At 44.6% G+C, this 16253-nt stretch overlaps 1 protein-coding gene across 1 annotated transcript; it reads left to right on the top strand.

Annotated features, from left to right (window-relative positions):
- The first annotated feature begins 7296 nt into the window (after positions 1-7296).
- On the top strand, positions 7297-16075 carry LOC149474933 (uncharacterized). Its single transcript, XM_089714024.1, has 3 exons — positions 7297-7346; positions 8821-9501; positions 15622-16075. The coding sequence occupies exons 1-3, from the start codon at positions 7297-7299 to the stop codon at positions 16073-16075; spliced, it is 1185 nt and encodes a 394-aa protein (XP_089570150.1).
- Positions 16076-16253: the final 178 nt, after the last annotated feature.

Below are 16253 nucleotides of genomic sequence, written 5' to 3'. Positions count from 1 at the left end.
AGTTTGTTTTTGTTTGCAATTCTGAAGGTCTAATAAAAGGTGATCTCTGTGTTTAGTCTCACCGAAAGTGGCCTTTAAAAATAATTTTAAGTCCTGCCAACTATCAAAAATTTTCAGTGAACACGCTAATTCAGCTTTTCCCTCTAACTGGGATATAATAAAACGATATAGTATGTCTTTCTGCCTACTGGATGCAAGGCTTATTGCGCTCTCGCAATTCTTAATAAACGACGATAATTTTTGTCTATCGCCGTCGAAAGGTTTTATAAATTTAAGTAAGACATTAAGAGGAATATTTTCGGTTTCAGACATAACGGAACACTCAGACTTAGTCTCGTTTTTGGACATCTTTTACAATGATAAAATATATTATAACGTAATAAAATAAATGGCAATAAAAAGTAACGAAACACTCACAGGAATGCGGCGATGACGACACGCAGCGACATATGACACCCTATTGTGTATTGTGTCGGTGGCGCGATGTATTCGTGTTACCGGGTTTCGTAATACACCGGTATAGCTTTTGTAACTCGATGGCGAGCTATGAGGCTTGGGCTGGCTAGCTGGCTGGCTAGCTGGCTAGCTGGCTGGTTGGCTGGCTGGCTCGGTGGCTGGCTGGCTGACTCGGTGCCTGATAGGAATCAGACACAGTGGAGCAGCGACGGCAGCAGCTGGTAGCGGCGGAGGTACAGGTGCCGGGCAGTGAACCCTCGGCACAGGGAGAATCCTTCAATTTGCAGCGGGCGGTACTAGTACCCTCGTGAAGGGCGTCGTAGTGAGCCCACCGTGTGAATCAGGTCGACCTTGTCAGGGTATGGGCGACCAAGGGATGAAAAATCCCCTTTACTTCTGACACCAATGTTAGTTTGTGGTGTATTTGTGTTTAAAAAAAAAACACAAATATAGTAAAAAAAATATTTATTTTTCACAACACAACACAACTTTTATTCACAATTATTATTATAACACAATAATTTACTATTTAATTCACACAGTATAGAATTTAATGTATTCTATAGGATAGGGATTCGTCCCCTGCACCCCGCGCGGTTACTGGTACTGGTGCTCCTCTCAGGCTAAGCCGGTGAAACCGTAGCTTAGGTGGTTATGCGACCATTAAGAGAGAAGCCCCTAAACTAAGAAATCAACGTGTTATATAGTACAATATTGCTGATACCGCGATATAGGCCGGTGGGGTTTATAGCCCAAGTCAGCAATATTGGACAATGTAACACAATGTAACAACAATGTAACAGTACGAAGTAAACGAAGCTCGTCCCACCTTGATGGAGAATAAAGGACGGAAAGCTTATAAATTCATTAAAAATCCAACCATTGAGACAAATAAGCGTCCTTGGAACGTGGTTTTTGCGGCATAAACGGCTGTATCTTTTGATTGCGTTGGCTTAGAAGTTTGATTTTTTCACAGCTTCAAGGGACAGTAGACCTGAGTAATTGATATAAATTTCAGCTTCATACCTCCACGCGTTCCTGAGAAAAAGGGTCTTGACAGACGGACGGACGGACGGACAACAAAGTGATCCTATAAGGGTTCCGTTTTTTCCTTTTGAGGTACGGAACCCTAAAAACCGCATCAAAATCCGTTGCGTAGTTTTAAAGATTTAAACATACAAAGGGACATATGGACAGAGAAAGCGACTTTGTTTTATACTATGTTATATTTTAATTTATCCTGCACGAATTTTTCCTACTACTTTATTTTTATATTGCCCTCATATTGATTGAACAAAATATATGATAGATATGATGAAATAAGTCAGAGCGTTAACATTATATTTTAATTAGTTCGTTAATCTCTCACTTTTGACATTGAAATTATTAATTTTATAATTATTTAAAGCCGTCCAAATTCATTTATTCTTCAACAATATGGATACATCACGTTCAATTTTCCTTCACAACCTTTATTTAATTAACTCTCTCTAATTAATGAAAGCAGTGGGTGCCTAGTTAAATTTCTCAACACATCGCGCGTTAAGTGAAAAGTAACTAGGCGCGTGATTCCATTTAACCAAATATATAACAAACTCAAGGAAAGTTTGTTACGTTATGTAATTTCCTTTTTGTAAAGCATTATACAAACGATGTCCGGTTCCGGCTGTCGTACAGTGAGGACGTTGTTCAGTGCTTCCCAAAAGAAATAATTTGTCAAAATTAAACTTTAATGATTTTCGACTAAATTTTTTGAATTTCTGAAAGTTCATGATGTTAAATTTTGCATGTGTATTTATGAGCAAAAATGACATCTTTTTACAGGTATGCCGAAACGAAAATAATAATATTTTTCACTCCACCCTACTGTACAATAATAATTAGTACATTTCGCATTCAAATCATTCAAAACAATTGTAAAATACACGATGAAATTCGAAAATTTAGTTTAAAACATACTTTGTATAGAACGAATTGTAAAAACGCGTTCACTCGACCTAAGTAAGTATCTAATATGATATCAATAAACTAATCTGAATTATTACTGACTCTACAATTCCTATTTTCATTAAGTATTCCAATTATCTTAATATTAGATACCCAATCTCGATTAAACGCGTTTCTATCTGTGCTTTTCCGTAAATCGTTGTTTCATTTTCGAATGTCACTTTTAAAGTAACAAAACACGGCGGACCTACCGTGTTTCGAACAAAATGCATGAAAACTTTCATTAGTAGATAGTTAAGTCTTGTATTTTAAAAGCATGCAATAATTTGTATTTCATTCAAAAACATAATTCGTTTATCGAAACGTTTTTTGCTTAAAACGGTTTCACAATGCATTTTTCTAATTATTATTTTCATTTCAATAATTAGTTACCTAGCCAAATTATTACAAACAATATTTTCGCTCCAACTCCAAGGTATCGTATTACGAGTTAATTGTGTCTTTATGAAGTATAGTAATAAAAAAAACAAAATAAATCTCGTGTAGAGCCATTTAAATCTCGATAATTATTTCTATTAATATTACCTATAGGTACAAACTTTTAGAACTGTCAATTAATGTCGATTGCGCGGCAAATTTGTATTTTTTTTTCTTTTTGAAAATTTCATCATCTGTTGTTTTACAGTATTTTTCTATGAAAATATGTGCAGTTTACAATAAAAACTACGTATATCGAAACAATACAGCTTTGTCTGAATATTAAAATATTATGTTCTCAGTTCAATTACATTATTACTATTTTCGTACATTTCGATATCAGTTGAAAATATTGTATCATATAAAATTTTTGGTTAATGCAGCTGGTATAACAAGGTAATGCGCTTTCGTGTTTTAACTACATAATTAGTTCAATATTAATTTAGTCGTAAAATACGTTATTTTGTTATTAATTTGAATAATATTATTGTAAGGAATCTAATTCAGTGTTAGATTTTCAAAATTAGATTAAGGATAATTTGTAATAATTGAAATAAATATTTTTGGATGTAGGTACATACTGGTCTTTTTATTTTATTCCCCTGTGCTCATATTATGTCATGAAACCTTTCAGTAGATACATGGACGAAATCGCAGCCAGCGCCCAGCAGTAATTAGCTATAACATATAGGTAAGGTAATAAATAATAGCTCTATAGTTAATACGATTGAGTTGACCGTCACCATCCCGCATTGTCAGTTACAGTAAATTATACAGTTAATCACTACCCATCATCCCGCTTCAAACAACCTAAGCGTCCCAATTTTAATAAGTGTGATTTCTCACGTGCTCGGTATGAAGTTTCTCAAATCGAATGGAACAACGTGCTTTGTTCCAATGATATTGACGTCAACGTCGATATATTTTACGGCATAATAAATACAATCATTCACGATACATGCCCTTTAACATCCAAAAGAATCGATGAATTTCCCTTATGGTTTACGCCCGCATTGAAACGATGTATTCGTGAAAAATTAAAGTTTCACAAAAAATTTAAAAAGTTTAAAAATCCACGCGATTACGATACATACTCTGTATTACGTCGTCGCAGTAAATTGCTTATTGCACGCCTCATAAGCGAAGCGTTGAGGTGGGTACTACTGTCACTTCGCGCAAAACATCTGATTTTTCAAACTTAAAATGTCTTTATGTATCATACATTGCACTTGTAAGATAATACATACACACACATATTAAGAAAAAACACTATTTTTAACATTCATGATATTTTTGATGTCATTTTTGTTATTTAAACTAGTTAAAAAACAGTTTAAAAAAGTTCTGTCTTGGACGTCCGTGTGTCTGTATGTGCGGAGGATTTTCTTGTTAACACGATAGCGACCGAAATACTTTACTAATCGAGTCTTTTTTTTTCTCTTACGCTTGAGTATGCTCAGGAATAGAACCCTTTCATTTTTCAGGGTCTGATTCGATGTGGTTTAATTGTTATTAAATAAACAAAAATAATAATTAATAAATAATTATTAAAAAAAAATTATGAGGCGTGCACTTTTGGATTTTCCAAACTATTTCTAAATCTTATAATAACTTTATCTCCTCAATTGAAAGTGCCTTGCAGGATAATAATATTAAATGTTTTTGGCGGTACGTTAATGATAAGAAATCTTCCAAGTCCTCAATTCCTAAGACGATGAAGTATGGTGATCTAACATGTTCTGATAGTAGGGGGATATGTGAGTTGTTTTCTAATTATTTTAATTCTGTTTATCAAGGCGCGCAATCCTCCACTTCATCATTTACCGAAAATACAATATCTGCATCTTTAAGCAACTCTGTACTCAACAACATCGCAGTCAGTAAGCAGAAGATTATTACAACAATCCGAAGACTAGATGTGCGTAAGGGAGCAGGTCCAGATGGTATACCACCCCTCTTTATTAAAAATTGTTGCAAGGAATTGGCGATTCCATAAACGATCATGTTTAATCAATCCCTGAAGACTGGTACATTTCCTAAGGTATGGAAAACGGCTCACATAATACCCATTTTGAAGTCTGGTGACAAATCGAGCTGTGAGAATTACCGACCGATTAGCATACTATCTTGCCTGGCTAAATTATTTGAAGCAGTAGTCTACGATACACTATATTTTCATCTCCTTCCCTTGATTTCTCCGAATCAACACGGATTTATAAGACAACGCTCGACAACTACAAACCTCTTGACTTACCACTCATATTTATGTTCTGCCTTTGATAAAAGACAACAAGTGGACGCCATCTATACCGATTTTTCCAAGGCTTTCGATAGAGTAAACCACATAATGCTTTGTAATAAATTAAGTGCTTGGGGAATACATGGTAATTTACTCCGATGGATTACTTCCTACCTGTCCAATCGTAGTCAGCTTGTTGCTCTAAATGGCTCATTATCCTCACCTGTTCTAATAGCTTCCGGCGTCCCGCAAGGGTCCCATCTCGGCCCCTTACTCTTTATCGTATTTATCAATGACCTCATTGACAACTTAAAATGCCCATCTCTTATGTATGCTGATGACTTAAAGGTATTCTCCACTGTGGCCAATATTCAAGATGCTTATATACTACAAAATGACCTAGATTCTATAGCGAAATGGTGTGAACTTAACCAAATGACCCTGAACGTCAATAAATGTGCTGTTATAAGCTTTACGCGAAAGTTTAACAAATTAAATTTTAATTACAGTTTTAACAGTCAGCTTCTTCCTCGTGTTTCCGTCATTAAAGATCTTGGTGTCTACTTTGACGACAAATTGTCTTTTAGAAGTCATTTCGATGACATTATTAATAGAAGCTCTTGTCTCCTTGGGTTTATCTCAAGGATCACGAAGGGTTTTAAAACACCATCTAGTCTTTTACATTTGTTTAAAACCCTGATTCGTTCAATCCTAGAATTTAACTGTGTCATTTGGTCACCGCACTATACAATTCACATCAGACGCATTGAACGACTTCAGAAGTGCTGCTTAAGGCTGGTTTCTCTTCGTTACCACATCGGACGAAGTGGATCTAGCTACGAAAGTCTTCTTGAGAAATTTAATCTTGTCTCGTTGGAAAAGCGTCGACAGAGGCTAGAACTCATAACACTCCATAAAATCGTTCACTCATCTATCCACTCTCCGTCGCTACAGCTGTCAACTGTTAATTTTAATGCTTCATTTCGCTTCCGGACTAACAATACTTTTTCTTTATCTTTAACCAGGAATAATACCTCTTTTTATAACCCTATATCTCGTTTCTGCCGTTTATACAATGATTTATCCAAAAAATTTCCCGATTTTGATATATTTGATCATCGAATAAACATATTTAAAGAACATGTTTGTCAAATAGTGAAATGATGTCCTAGTTGTCTAATTTTGTAATTTTGTTATTATTGTATAAGAAAGCATTATTTTAATTATTTTAATTGTCTTTCTTTTATATCTAATATTTAATTATGGAATTTTTAATTATGATTTTATTGTAACACGCTTTAAATAACTGTAAGCTGTATCTCATTATAGTAGTAATTGTACACATTTTGTTGGGTTGCGATCTGCTCCCGAAATTGATATGTCGCCTATGGGTCCGGCAAGATCGCGACCTGTTGTGTGTATTTAATTTAAATAAATAAATAAATAAATAAATAAATAAATAAATAAATAAATACGCACCTTGATACTTACCGTAGAGTTGTTTGATGTTGAATCCGTAATAAATAAAATTAACACAATACATAATTGAATGTTACTTTTGATACACAATACACACTACTTACTCAGAGGGAAATAAACGCTACCTACTAGTTTTATTTGAACATAGGCTAGAATTTACTTTTTCACAAACACGTATATTTTTAAAAGCATAATATTATAGTTTATTAAATACTACATAATATTATATACAGTTTGCCAATTATTAGTCTTCACGATGATCCGATCAGCTGTTTTTGTGTAAAAGAATAACAAATATAATAATTTCAGATTTCACGTTTATAGAGGTTTTAAATTAATAGGAAGTATGTATTTAAATGTATTGAAGACCGGTGTTCTTACAAAAATAACAAGTCAATACAAAATTGTCTACTTATTAAAACACTAACAGATATATGGCTACAATATTCTAATTTACATAAACTTTCGTTTCAGTCAGAAATGGTCATAATCAAAATTGCTTAGGTGGTTAGGTATCTCCCCCCAACGGTCCAGGCCTTGTCGCGGCGGAGGGGCTCAGTAGCTCAGAGTTATGGCCCTCTGAGTGAAGCGAAATTGGACCAGCGAGGGGCTGAACGGCTGGTTTAGAGTCGGGGAGATTCAACCGGCCCGACGGCCGGGGCTAGGTGTGGCCCAGCGGCCGCTGTGTGCGGCGTGGGATGGCGGCCAGAGGTCGTGGCTTGGCGGACCCCGTGTCCGCTAGGCAAAGGTGGCGCTGAACGGCAGTTGGGGTTGGAAAGCCTCGACTGACCCGACGGCAGAGGTCCTATTTGTGGGCCAGAGAGGAGCCGGCTTTTATGCGGCGGTGGATGGCGGCCAGAGGTCGCGGCGCGGCGGGCTAGCTGGTTTAGCAAGCCACGCCGTGCAGCGGAGGGCGGGATCCCGACGCGTCATTGTGATGACGCGCGGAGACTCCTGCAGAGGTGTGGGGCGGCGGCCGCTGTAATACGGCCGTCTGCCAACTCGTAATCCGGTCCGTGGGGCCGGACCGAGGGCCGCCACCTCTGGTGAGGTGGGGGCTGCGAGGTAATCTCTATAAAAGTGCGCCGGAGGGTCTCCCGACGTGTATTTCACACATCGGAGGACCTTCCGGCGTGCACCCTCCGGCCGGACGGTGTTAGGGTCGGGGGTTCGGGGGAACGCGGATGATGGAGCGGGGAAAGATCCATTGTCTGCGCGTTGGTGGCGTAAGCCTTCGTTCCAGCAGCCACCAGCGAGGGGGGTTCTAGTGGTGGGCCTGGAAACGGGCATCTGCTGGGCGGGACACGCGGTAGAGTCGTAACCGTTCCCGCAGTTCCGTCCAAAGCAGCGCGATGGAACAGAGTGGGGTTTTAGTCGGTAGAAATCCGACATAACCACGGCTCCATCCCCGGGAGCCGGGGGTATCTAAGAAGATTTCCCCACTATAAAAAAAAAAAAAAAGGTGGTTAGGTATCTTCTTCATAATAATATTATGTTTAATACCGGTCACATTCGATTGATTTAAATTGAACTTTTGTAATGTGTTAATTAATATATAGGCTAGGATTTACTTTTTCATAAACACGTATATTTTTAAAAGCATATAAGTAGTTTATTAAATACTACATATTATTATATACTTACCAAAACTTCATGATAATCCGATCAGCTGTTTTTGCGTGAAAGAATAACAAATAGGTATAATTTCATAGATCGTATAAGCTTTCACGTTAATAGAGGTTAAAATAGTAGAAAGATTGTTTTTTTAATTATTTTGAAGCTTCCATAGTTATAACATACCTGCCTACAGAACAAAACAAAGTTTCACCGCACAGAATACATATATATTTATATTTACTTAATGTAACGTAGAGAAAAAAATGATCAAAATCCTATCCTATCCTATCCTATCCTAGTTACTATAATATTATAATTAATGCGAAAATTTGTGAGGATGGATGTATGAGCATGTATGTATGTGAATATGTTTGTTACATTTTCACGCAAATACTAGGTACTGAATCGAAGGTAACTTGGATTAACAAATAGGATAGGTTATATCCCGTAAATCCCACGGGAACGGGAACTATTTATTTATTTTCGTTTATTTCTATCTGAATAATCTATTCATCCTTATAATTGTTAGTGTGTACCTTAAAACTATGTTAGTATTATAATTAGTTAACTGTATATGTATATTATATCTATATATCATTCAAAAGGAAGCGCGGGAAAAATTTTAATACAAATAGCCTAGAAAATTCAGAGAGTGGTCGCCAAAGTGTCAATTCTAATACAAACTCTGTATCGGTTAAGGAAAATATTTCAGTTGGTTTGCAATCTAATTCTTTAATCAGTTTATACACTGAACAGGATGCTTTCCCATTTATTGTTCATGTCCAAAGAATAGAATCATCTCCTGGTGATGGTTCCGTTTTACATCCTATAACATTTGGAAATTTTTTGAAAAATAATTGTTTTAAAAATATTGTAGCAGGCAGTGTCAAAAGAATAGGCAGAAATAGATGTGTTGTCGCTTTTTCAACTGCACAAGATGCTAATTCATTCATTAATAATAAATCCTTAGAGACATTTAATTTACGAGCAAAAATCCCAAGCTTTCATGTTTCTAGGATAGGGCTAGTAAGAGGCATTCCATCAGAATGGTCTCCTGAAGAAATTAAAGATAATATAGTTGTTCCTAATGGATGTGGCTCTATAATTAAAGTGCGCAGAATCAATTATAAAGTTACTGTTGATGGTGCAGTTACATGGAAGCCTTCACAGTCCGTTATATTAACTTTTGATGGGCAAACACTACCATCTAGAATATTCATATGCTTTAATTCCTTACCTGTGGAGCTATACATATTTCCAACCATTCAATGTTATAATTGCTGTAGGTATGGTCACACACCCGTGTGGAGTTTCTGGTCTCCCATCGGGCGCGTCCCCAGGTGGCGGATAGGGGCAGGCCCCCCAGATATGGGGGGTACCGGCTGCTCAGCCGGCGCGGACCAAAACCAGGTGGCCGGAGGGCTGCTAAATAATACTCCTAGGTGATGGTATGTGCGCAGCATCACCTAGTACTGGGGTTGGGGCCGATGAGGCCACTGAGCCGAAAGGGCCCAGCCCTGGGTAGCGGCTGGCGGGTTTAACCCGGCAGGCGTGCTGCAAACTGGAGGAGGAGGAGGTGATGATGGAGGCAAGTTTTCAAAATAAACTACCCCAGGAGGGTACCACCAAGGGTGGAGAATCCCTCCCTGAGTCCAACTCAGGCTGCCCCACGTATTCTGGGGGGGGCAAAAACTTGCATAGAGATTCCGACACTGAGGAGGTGGGTTCCCAGGCCTCCTCACTGCCAAATACTACTGGACCCGACGACCTTGGCGTGATAACGGATACTGATTTTATTTATGGTGATGAACCAAGAGGTACAGAAACGCGTGCTGCTAGAGCGCGCGGCAAAAAGAGTAATAGAAGAGGCAGCAGGGTGCCGGTCAGAGGGGGTTCCTCCTCTGACAGAGGTGCCCTCGGTGGAGCTGGGCTAGACGGCTCGATCATTTCGGACCGTGGGTTGGCAAGCGCAGGCTCAATGAACAGCGTGGCCACGCTGCGTTCTGTTTCATACGAGGAAGACCGACTTTGGGCGAAGCGAAGGCGGTCTCCTGACGCAAGCTGCTCGGCCTTTTCTACGGATGAAGAAGGAGTGCGTAGAGCGCATCGCGCGAAAAGGGGTAAAGGGCGCCCAGCCACCTCAACACAGGCGAGTGTTACGAGGCAGGCATATTTGCGGGCCCAGCGGAGGGAGTTAGAAAGCGATAGGAGTGACTTGGAGCGGTCAAATGTCCCGCCCCGGTCGGAAGAGGCGCGGACCTCTACTCCCCTCCCTCCACCACCAGCTCCTGGTGTTTTTGCCCCACTAAATGGCACAGAAACGGCGGCTGCTCTAGGCCGTCGCATTGAAGCCGGGCTGGCATCTATAAACGAGGTCCGGACGAAATCCCGCAATTTGAAAGGTGTCTTCGTGCGGGATCTTAAGGAGGCCTCAGATGTGATCCGCGAGGCGGCCGGACTTTTGCAGGAGCGCACAATGACAGAAGAAACCCGCCGCCTTCAAGCTGCGAACGACCGGTTGCAGACAGAGTTGGACGGCCTGCGCAAAGAAGTAGCCGAGCTAAAAGCGGCCCAAACCGCAGGTCCCAGTGGAGGAAACGCCGACCTGATAAAAGAAATAATGCGCCAGGTTGGTGAAATGGTGAGCGCCAGGCTAGAAGATATCAGCGACCGGCTGCTCCCGGAAAAGCGTCTCCGACCTCCGCTAGCAGCGGACCGAAGAGCACTAGAGCGGGAAAAAGGCCCTGCACTGGCTGAGAGCTTCCCTCCACTTCCTGCAGCCAGAATACCCGCTTCGAGAAGCAGAACAGCTCCTGTAAGGACCGAGCCTGTGCCTAGAGCAGCCGAAAACCAGTCAACTACGGGTGCACTACCCTCGCAGGGTGGGTCAAAGAAAAAGGGTGGAAAGAAGAAAAATCGTAGAGATAAAGAAGCGGGTGCAAATGCGCCTTCCGATGTTACCACCTCACAGCAACGGTCTGAAGAGGGTTGGACCGTTGTAGGGAAGCGCAATAGGAAAAAAAAGAAGCGAAACGGCCAGCAAACCCGGAAGGTTAGGAAGCTCCGGGTTCCCTCTACGTCGGCGGTGGTGATTGCAATCCAGCCGGGTGCTGAGGACCGCGGTATTAGCTTTGCCTCGGTGCTGAAGGAGGCCAAAGCCAAAATTGACCTAGCCGAAATCGGCATAAGTGCGGTTCGCTTTAAGCGATCCGCCACTGGTGCTCGCATTTTAGAGGTTCCCGGCGCCGCTAGCTCGGAGCAGGCCGATGTGCTGGCGGTCAAACTGAGGGAGGTATTAGACAGCGAAGTGGTTAAGGTGTCCAGGCCAGTGAAGAGCGAAGAGCTGCGTATTACTGGGCTCGACGACTCAACTTCAGCGGACGAGGTTGCAGAGGCCGTGTGTCGGGTCGGGGAATGCTCCGCAGAGCAAGTTAAGTGCACAGGCTTGCGATCTGGACCTAGGGGCATTGTTACGGCCTGGATCAGCTGCCCGGTGGCAGCTGCAAAAAAGCTTTCAAAAGCGGGCCGCATTCAAGTTGGATGGACCTCGGCCATGGTGCGTTTGAATGATCCGAAGCCCCTGCGCTGCTTCAGATGTCTGGAAGTGGGGCATGTCAAGGCCCTATGCTCTTCTGCAGTGGACCGCAGCACTATCTGCTATCGTTGTGGGGATATCGGACACAAAGCTGGCCAGTGCACTGCCACGGCCGCACGTTGTGTTCTTTGTGCGGAGGCAAACCGTCCGGCGGATCACCGGCTTGGGAGCAAAGCCTGTAAAACTAAGGCTAAGAAAGGAAAGCAGGCGAGTGATGGCTCGGAGGCCCCCTCACTCGCTGCTCCGGCACCCACTGAGGCGCCGACTGTTGAGGCAGCGGCTATGGAGACATAATAATGTCTTCACTTCAAATGATCCAGGTGAACCTCAACCACTGTGCCAGGGCGCAGGATCTCCTGTACCAGAGCATGGCAGAGTGGGCTATTGATATGGCAGTGATTTCAGAGCCGTACACTGTGCCCTCACGGAGCAACTGTGCAGGAGATCTAGACGGCGTAGTCATGCTGATGGCGCGGGGTGGAGTGGAGCTCGAGAGGATAGCGAGGCGAAGTGGCTGTGTGGCGGCTTCGTTTGGTTCTGGCATTGTTGTGGGAGTATATTTTTCACCCAACCGCCGCCTCTCTGAGTTTGAGCAATTCCTAGACGAGGTGAAACAGGTGCTTGATCTCGCACATCCCCAACCAGTGCTATTGGCCGGAGACTTTAACGCCAAATCCGTAGCGTGGGGATCTCCCATGACCGATGCGCGTGGTGTGGTGCTCGAGGATTGGGCGGCTTCTTCCGGATTGTCCCTTCTTAATCAAGGGTCTGTACTCACATGCGTGCGGCAGAGGGGCGGCTCCATCGTTGATCTGACGTTTGCGAGCCCGTCTCTTGCCCACCGTGTGCGAGACTGGAGAGTTCTGGAGGACGTTGAAACGTTGTCGGACCACAGGTATATCCGTTTCGGCGTCGCCTCACGGGAGATTCCCGGTCGAGTGACTCCAAGTGAGGGACGGCGACCGCGCTGGGCGTTGAGCCGCCTAGATAAGGAGCTGCTGGTTGAAGCCGCTATCGTGCAGTCCTGGCTTCCTGTGCCGGAGGGAACTGTGGCTGTTGAGGTGGAGGCGGCGTGGCTCGCTGATGCCATGACGCAAGTTTGCGACGCGGCCATGCCCCGTGTTGGAAGGATACCACCCAAGCGGCAAGTTTACTGGTGGTCCGCCGAAATTTCCCAGTTGCGCTCTTTCTGCGTAGCTGCGAGGCGGGCGTACACCAGGTGTCGAAGGAGGAGACACACTGACGCAGAGGAAGCGCAGTTGTATGCTGCCTACAGGAGCTGCGTTGTTGCTCTACAGGAGGCCATTAGCCGATCTAAGGCGGAAGCTTGGGAGGAGATGATAAGTGGCCTGGATCGGGACGCCTGGGGCCGGCCGTATCAATGGGTGAGGCAAAAGATCCGCCCACGTGCCCCGCCCCTGACCCAGTCACTTGAGCCCCAATTTCTGGACCGAGTAGTGGCGTCGTTGTTTCCGGACCGGGAGAGACATCCTCCGCCATCGATGGCGTCGAGGAATGTTGCGCCACAGGAAGAGTCAGATGACGCCGTTGTTCCTTCGGTCACGAGAGAAGAGCTGGAATCGGCTGCAGACAGGCTTAAGAGAAAGAAGGTTTCGCCTGGTCCTGATGGTATACCTAGTCGAGCTTGGGCACTTGCGCTACCGGCTCTTGGCTCTAGAGTCGAGCGCCTGTTTTCAGCGTGCGTACAACAAGCCCAGTTTCCTGGAAGATGGAAATCTGGTAACTTGGTATTGATCAAAAAGCCAGGCCGCCCAGGGGGTTCGCCGTCGGCTTATAGGCCGGTGGTGTTACTAGATGAGGTGGGAAAGCTCCTTGAGCGTATTCTGGCGGCGCGCCTCGTTGACCATCTTGAAAGAGTCGGGCCGAACCTCAGCAACTGCCAGTATGGCTTTCGGCGGAAGCGATCTACCCTAGACGCAATCTTATGTTTGAAGACCGTTGCAGTGGATGTGGTCTCCAGAGGCGGAGTACTTTTGGCGGTATCTTTGGATATCGCCAATGCTTTTAATACCTTGCCCTGGACGTGCATTCTGGAGGCACTCCGCTACCATCGCGTGCCCACATATTTACTACGGATGATACAATCATACTTGTCAGATAGGTCCGTATCGTACCTCTCTCGGGATGGGTGGAGGCAGAGGCCTATGTCGTGCGGTGTTCCACAGGGTTCGGTGCTAGGACCGCTCCTGTGGAACATCGGCTATGACTGGGTTCTGCGTGGTGAGCATCTCCCAGGGGTCGGTGTGTTATGTTACGCTGACGACACGTTGGTGACTGCTCGTGGAAACTGTCTAAGTGAGGCAGCCCAATTGGCGACAGCTGGCGTTGATCTAGTTGTGAATCGTATCCGCCGGCTAGGTCTGAAAGTGGCCTTGGAAAAGACGGAGGCGCTGTGCTTCCATGGCCCCCGTAGGGCACCAGGGGCTGGTTCCTGTGTACAGGTGGGGGGCGTGTCCATAGAGATCAGTCAGACAATGCGCTATCTGGGAATTTTCTTAGACGGTCGTTGGTCTTTTGCGGAGCACTTCCGTCGCCTCGCCCCCCGGCTCACCGGAGCGGCCGGGGCACTGGGAAGCTTGCTCCCCAATCTTCGGGGGCCTGGAGATAGCTGTCGCCGGCTTTACACCGGTGCCATCCGCTCAATGGCCCTGTACGGAGCGCCCATCTGGGCTGATTCTCTTAGCGCCCGGACTAGACCCCTTCTGCGTCGTCCGCAACGGGTCATGGCGCTAAGAATATCGCGGGCATATCGGACTGTCTCTTTTGAAGCAGCCTGCGTACTAGCCGGAACCCCCCCTTGGGAACTTGACGCTGCTGTACTCGCGGACGTGTACCGACGAATTGCTGGGTCCAGGTCTTCGGGGCTGGAACCAAACCCCGAAGAAGTCTCGCGCTGGAGGGCTTCGGCTCGCGAGCGTCTGATGGAGGAATGGGTGCGGCGTCTCGAGAACCCAACTGCAGGTGTAAGGACGGTGGAGGCCATCCGGCCGGTCCTTTTAGAATGGTGCAGCAGACGACATGGGGCTCTCACGTTCCGCTTGACACAGGTACTGTCTGGACACGGGTGTTTCGGACGATACCTGTGTCGAGTCGCGATCCGGGAGCCAACCATGGCCTGCCATTGGTGCCCAAGCGAGGAGGATACAGCGGACCACACGCTGAGTGTGTGTCCTGCGTGGTCCGTGGCTAGACAGCGACTGGTCGCTGCTGTGGGGCCGGATCTCTCGCTCCCGTCCTTGGTTCGCGCCATGGTTGGAGGCTCCAGGTCCTGGCGTGCGGTGGTCGCCTTCTGTGAGGAGGTGATGGTGCGAAAAGAGGAGGCGGAGCGGGTTCGTGAGGGGAACCCTCTCGCGGACCCGATGCGGCGCCGGCGACCCTTTAGGCGCCGACGCCGAGTCGCGGTCGCTAGCGATCGCGACCTGCCTCCCTAGCGAAGGGCTCTGGACGATGGACCGGGGACATGCTCCATCGTCCGGGGCAGTGAGGTGACATGAGACGTGTTCCGCTCATGCCGCCTCGCAGAGGAAGGAGGAGGCGCGCACGCGCGCAGCCGTAGGTGGTAACGGAGGTGGGCCCGTAACCGGGCGTCCGCTGCCAGGGTCGTGGACGATTTCTAAGAGTACCCGCGGCCCCGGCTAACTGCGCGGCTCGACGGAACACAGTGGGGTTTTAGTCGGTAAGAATCCGACATAACCCTTGGCTCCATCCCCGGGGGCCGTGGGTATCTTTCGAAGATTTCCCCACTATAAAAAAAAAAAAAAAAAAAAAAAAAAAAAAAAAAAAAAAAAAGGTATGGTCACACAAAATCGATTTGTAGATCCAAGCCCCGTTGCTACAAATGTGGGCAGGATCATAGTGGTGAAACTTACTCTGTTGAAGAGGATGGTGCATCGTGTATAATGTGCTCTGGTTTCCATTTTGCAAATAATAAAAACTGTCCTGAATATAATCGCCAAAAACAAATTAAACATACTATGGCTCAAAAGAACTTGTCATATGGAGAGGCACTGAAATTACACCCACAATCAAAAAAACCTTATGCTGAAGTGCTCACCACTTCAACATTGCAAGTCTCACCAAAACATCCATTACAGAATGCTAATAATTTAAATACCTCTTATAAAAAGACTGTTTTTAAAAAACAACGCTCTCCTCCTAAAAGTAGTCAAGGCTATGATAGAGCTGCTCATGAGGCTTTGCTTAAAGCTTCACGCGTCCTACGTACATTATTTGCTCGTAACTAAATCAGTATGTTATAGTAGGACGCGTGAGAGATTATTAAAGAGTGCCAAATGCCTACACCTGACAATGGTTGTGCATACCTACAAATCTCAGTCTAGTGATACACAAAATTGTGAATTAATGGAAATTATAGTTGCATTAATAAATTTATTAAAACAGAGTAAAACATTAAGACCGTCC

The sequence above is a fragment of the Colias philodice genome, chromosome 32 (assembly GCF_061535455.1).
Source record: "Colias philodice isolate Cphi_HAF_F1 chromosome 32, ilColPhil1 Martin Lab GWU primary, whole genome shotgun sequence".
Taxonomy (NCBI): Eukaryota; Metazoa; Arthropoda; class Insecta; order Lepidoptera; family Pieridae; genus Colias; species Colias philodice.
Note: the sequence above shows the minus strand (reverse complement) of the source record. Positions and strands in the feature narration are given on the sequence as shown.

What these genes read in the sequence shown, in the direction of transcription:
- LOC149474933 (XM_089714024.1), top strand. Translation starts at nt 7,297, where the DNA reads ATGGCGGCCAGAGGTCGTGGCTTGGCGGACCCCGTGTCCGCTAGGCAA. An exon ending in CCCGTGTCCGCTAGGCAAAG is followed by an intron (nt 7,347 to 8,820) that starts GTGGCGCTGAAC and finishes ATCATTCAAAAG; the next exon opens with GAAGCGCGGGAAAAATTTTA. An exon ending in CAATGTTATAATTGCTGTAG is followed by an intron (nt 9,502 to 15,621) that starts GTATGGTCACAC and finishes AAAAAAAAAAAG; the next exon opens with GTATGGTCACACAAAATCGA.